At 43.1% G+C, this 4,490-nt stretch overlaps 1 protein-coding gene across 8 annotated transcripts in view; it reads left to right on the top strand.

Moving 5' to 3' along the window:
• LOC109486270 (ran-binding protein 3-like) overlaps positions 1-4,490 on the top strand; it is a 20,674-nt gene that overhangs the window by 11,055 nt on the left and 5,129 nt on the right. For 4 of the 8 annotated variants that reach the window (XM_019790049.1, XM_019790047.1, XM_019790042.1 and 1 more), the window contains 5 exons: positions 2,062-2,113; positions 2,322-2,434; positions 2,775-2,895; positions 3,331-3,467; positions 3,987-4,203. In XM_019790049.1, the coding sequence (XP_019645608.1) occupies positions 2,062-2,113; positions 2,322-2,434; positions 2,775-2,895; positions 3,331-3,467; positions 3,987-4,203 (640 nt within the window). Of the gene's footprint in view, positions 1-330; positions 440-667; positions 763-874; positions 1,077-1,496; positions 1,641-2,061; positions 2,114-2,321; positions 2,435-2,774; positions 2,896-3,330; positions 3,468-3,986; positions 4,204-4,490 lie in introns of all 8 variants that reach the window. The other 4 variants (XM_019790045.1, XM_019790043.1, XM_019790044.1 and 1 more) reach the window with 4 other exon arrangements.

Genomic DNA, 4,490 nt, shown 5'->3' with positions numbered 1-4,490 from the left:
GATTTTGTGTGTGTGTGTGTGTGTGTGTGTGTGTGTGTGTGTGTGTGTGTGTGTGTGTTCAACTACAGCACTTTTGACCCTCATTCTGGACAAAGATTTCTAATCTAAGGATCATTATGGTAAGAAGACTTGTACATGGCAGCAAAATCCCAGGGAATTACTAGGAATGGGGATTTAATATCCTACTTGATAGGGGAAAGAAGCTATAGATTTTTAGATTTAACAGTTTCATGTTTTTACAATTTTTACTGTGTCATTCCCATCAGTACTGTTCAGAAATATTTTACCATAGGTAAGTATACCAATGCTTCTCCATGCTTGTTGTTCCAGTAATGGTAGCAGTGCTGCAGAAGCCAGTACCACAGCTGCCCAGCCTGCTGAGTCTACTCCTGGCTTTGTCTTTGGGGAGAAACTGGAGGAGAGAGTGGTCACTACCCCGGTCAGTACATGCACTTTCAAAGCTTGGACATTATACGTGTATTCCAGCACTATCATGAAAGTTTGTTTTGGTTTGACTAAAGATAGATTTGACTATATACTGTACTAAGTCACTGGAATCAAATGAATTTATATCTCTATTCATCCTTCATCTTGTGCATCCCACACTTGGTGCGTTTGAAAGGGTTGAGATTTTCATGGCTGTGACCAAGTTTCCTTGTGTGTACAGAAAACACAGTCTCCAGAGAAGGAAGAACCGCCAAATAAAGAAAAGCCTGAGAGTGACGACCACGAAAATTACTTCCTGCAGTTCTCAGCGACAAGGTAGGTGTCAATGCTATGCTATGAAACCAGATGTAACAATGAATATAGCTTAGATTGGGCAAAGTTTAATGAAATACAGGCAGTTGTAGCGGATTGTTCTGAATTTTTACAGCTCTTTGGAAACGGCTACCACAACGTCACCGTCTACCCAGACGGCGCCGGTTACCACCACGGCCACGACGGATGTGAACGCGACGCCCGCCGTCTTCGGTCAGAAGGCTCCGCCCCTCTGTACGGTCACCACGGTTTCGCCCACCAGCGGAGCCGCAGCCCCTTCCTTCATCTTTGGTCAGAACATGAATGAAAGAGTTGTGGTGAGGCTCAACTGTAGTTATGCATATCTCTGTGGGTAGGGTGGAAAGAGGGCGCGTGTGTGTGTGCCAGGACTCTAGCCAGCACTCTTTTTTCCGACAGGAACTTTGTGACATATTACGGGAAAAGTTTTAAACCAATCTGTCAACCTTCATGGACAGAAATCTTTGGTAAAAATATTAAAACATAGACCACCAAAAGACCACCAACAACTGCTCTCAACCCCATGATTTGCCTCTCAAAATGTGTGGAATTACGTTTTTAAAGGCTTGAAAATCCAAAATTTGCCCCCAGACCCCCCTAGACTGCGAGCAGTATGTTTGTGTGATCGTGTGCTTCTTTATTTCACAAACTCAAAGCCATTCCTTGCTGCCATGCTTGCTGAAATGTTTAACCGCCGCTTCGCTGTTGCACCGATTCAGAGCACGTGTGAAACATCATTGGACAAAGACAGGCAATCTCTGTCTGACTCACACCCACAGAGTCCCGCGCCCGCCGAGGACGAACAGACGACCACGAGCGAGCCCACCAGCCCAAACTTCAGTGACCTCAGCAAGAAGTCCGTGGTGAGATGTTGAAATTTGTTCTTGTGTCCCTAGTTTGTTTGACATGTTTGTTTTGCATAAGTGATAAAACTGCCTTTTGGCATAACAAACCAGTTTCGTACAGTAAGTACAAGTTGTGTAAGATCAGACTGTTAGGTTTGAACCACTCATACTGGTAAGGACAAGTACTCTTTTCGATGAGAAGTGTTGTGGGATCTTTAACATGCTTGAGGTGTGGCGCTCCTCAAACATGAGACATCCGGCTTTACGCCCCAATCCAAGAGCATGTCCCTACCTGAAGATACGTACTCATTTTTGAGTTGAGTGAGGAATTAGGTGTAAATTGCCTTGCCTGAGAACACAACAGTTGTGCTACTACTAGCAGCTGCACATATTATGGTTTGTCTCTACTTTGAGTCATTCTCTTTTCCATCTCTTACAGGAGACAACTGCTACCAGTCCTGCTGAGTCAGCAACAAAACCTGACAACAATGGTACATTGAAATGTTGGCACTTGTTCTAATTTTGGTTTAGAATAAGAACAGTTTAATCATTGAAATATCAACCAGTGAAACGATTTACGAATCAAAGACTTTGAGAAAGTCGAATAAAGTGGAATCCAGTCGCTGTCATTTTCCCAAAACTACGAATGATATTTATGAATCTAAGGTTACGAATGCTGTGCTACTGTCTGTCCTGCAGTCCAGCGGCTCCTGGAATCAGCGGCCAGGTACCAGGAGTCCCGCACGTCCTCCATGGACTTCGCAGAGGTCGAGAAGGTCACTGGGGAGGAGGGAGAGAGAAATGTCATGCAGGTGGGATTTGTTGCCATGTTTGTGTGTTTTTTCATTTCCCTTTTGAGCCTGCAAGCCCTTAGAATGGAAACATATTTTTCCAAACACAGTGGCATGCTTTACAATAAGGATTAGATCCTAACTTATGCCATGAATGAGCTGTATTTGTACCCGTAACACTGATATAGCTTTAAAAGTCTAGGGAAACATCATTGATATTTGCTGGCATGTATTTGAGTATTTGCTTCGTCAGTATAGATATTTTCAGCTATACCGGGTTGAACTAAAAAAATGTGCAAAATTTTGCCATTTTTGTAAGGCCAAGTTGTACTTGTTAAAAAATGTTTCCACCCCTCCACAGTGTCAGTGTAGACTCTTCCTGTTCAACAAGACGAGCCAATCGTGGCAGGAGAGGGGGCGCGGCTGTCTGCGGCTGAACGACCTCCCCACACAGGACGATGGGTCCTTCCAGTCTAGGATGGGTGGGTCCAGTACTGCTACTGTAGTTTGCTAGCAAGTTGTTATGGATTAACCTTTAGTTTCTTGTTAAAGTAAACCTTGCATTTTAACCATTGATATCACCTAATAGTATAAACATCATCGGTTGACTGTATAGGTCGTATATTCTTTTGTTGAACCACCAACTCCATACAGTAGGATTTGGACCATCACACACCGGGGCATTCTCCTACTCAAATAGAAACAAAATGACTTCACTGAGACCATGGTGTAAGAAAGACTGTTCAAATCTGGGATACAATCTGGGTACACATGTAAATGAGGGTTAAAATCATCCTTGTATTGTCAATTTCAAGCCAGTCTATGTTCATTTAAAGACAAGAATTTTCCTTGGTTGTCTGAGGGTTAAGTACTCCATTTGTTCTGTTGTTGACATGATGTCCTGTGTGTTGCCATAGTGATGAGGAGCCAGGGTAGTCTGCGGCTGCTGATGAACTGTAAGCTGTGGCCCCGCATGGTAGTGGAACAGGCCAGCAAGAGGAGCGTCCGTGTCACCTGTATGGACCAGGACAGGGTCAACGTGTATCTTATCATGGTGGGGACTGGGACATCTTTGGAAATTTTTATTTGATTACTACGTTGCAGGCTTATGGAGTCTGAATTATGCTGAGGACTAAGAAAAAAATGTTCTTTCCTGTTTTCTGACCGATCCTAGAAAACACTGCCGACCCTAGCCTTTTTTTGTGTGGATCCCTGTAAAGGACATAAATTTTTTCAAGGTAATCAACCTTTTCCAGCTCCATGATCTGACACCTGAGTGATGAAACTTTGTACAATCAGTTTTCCAACATTGACATTGCAAATATAAGTGTCCTCATGCAAGTTTTACTTTGTTAATCTGTATTCTATAAGACAGCTATGGAACTGACAACACTCTATCATAAGTTGGATCACTTTGCCTAAGTCTAATATGTAATATGTTAAAAATTAGAATAAACCTCAATTCAAGGTCCAGAGGCAGAGTTGCTCACGCCTACTGAAAGTTTTTGAAATCTATATTGTATTTCTTTTTTAAACTCTGTCCCGCTGATACTGACAAATTGTTACCCCACAGGCAAGCCCCAAGGATGCGAGCCAGCTCTTCACTGCCATTGAGTATCGAGTGCAGATATTGAAAAGGAGGGAGGAGAGACATGTACAGGTCCAGCCCCAGTGTGAGGACAGTGTGGGGTCGGAACAGATCACAGCAGCAGCTGAAGATAGCAATAGCAGTGTGGAGGACACCAAGAGAGTGGAGGGGGAGGTGCCAGAGGCGTCCGCAGAATCTTCAGGTATCACACAACGGGTGACCAGGAAATAGAGTCATGTTTAGGGATGTGTTACGACTTAAAGGCTCAATGCAGTTTTTAGGGCCTGATAAACAGATTTTTCGAAGTCAATATTCTATCTACATACTAGGTTGAAACAACACTATTGCATTGTATATTGACATACATGGAATAAAAATGACATAAATTGTAACTGAAAATTACCTGTACCAGGCAAATTTGACCAGACTTTGAGAAGCATGGATCACACCAAAAACTGTTACAGTAAACCATTGCCATTGTTCATTCAC

This window comes from Branchiostoma belcheri, unplaced genomic scaffold (genome assembly GCF_001625305.1).
Source record: "Branchiostoma belcheri isolate BF01 breed outbred unplaced genomic scaffold, Haploidv18h27 scaffold8, whole genome shotgun sequence".
Taxonomy (NCBI): domain Eukaryota; kingdom Metazoa; phylum Chordata; class Leptocardii; order Amphioxiformes; family Branchiostomatidae; genus Branchiostoma; species Branchiostoma belcheri.
This window is presented reverse-complemented; position numbering and strand designations above follow the sequence as displayed.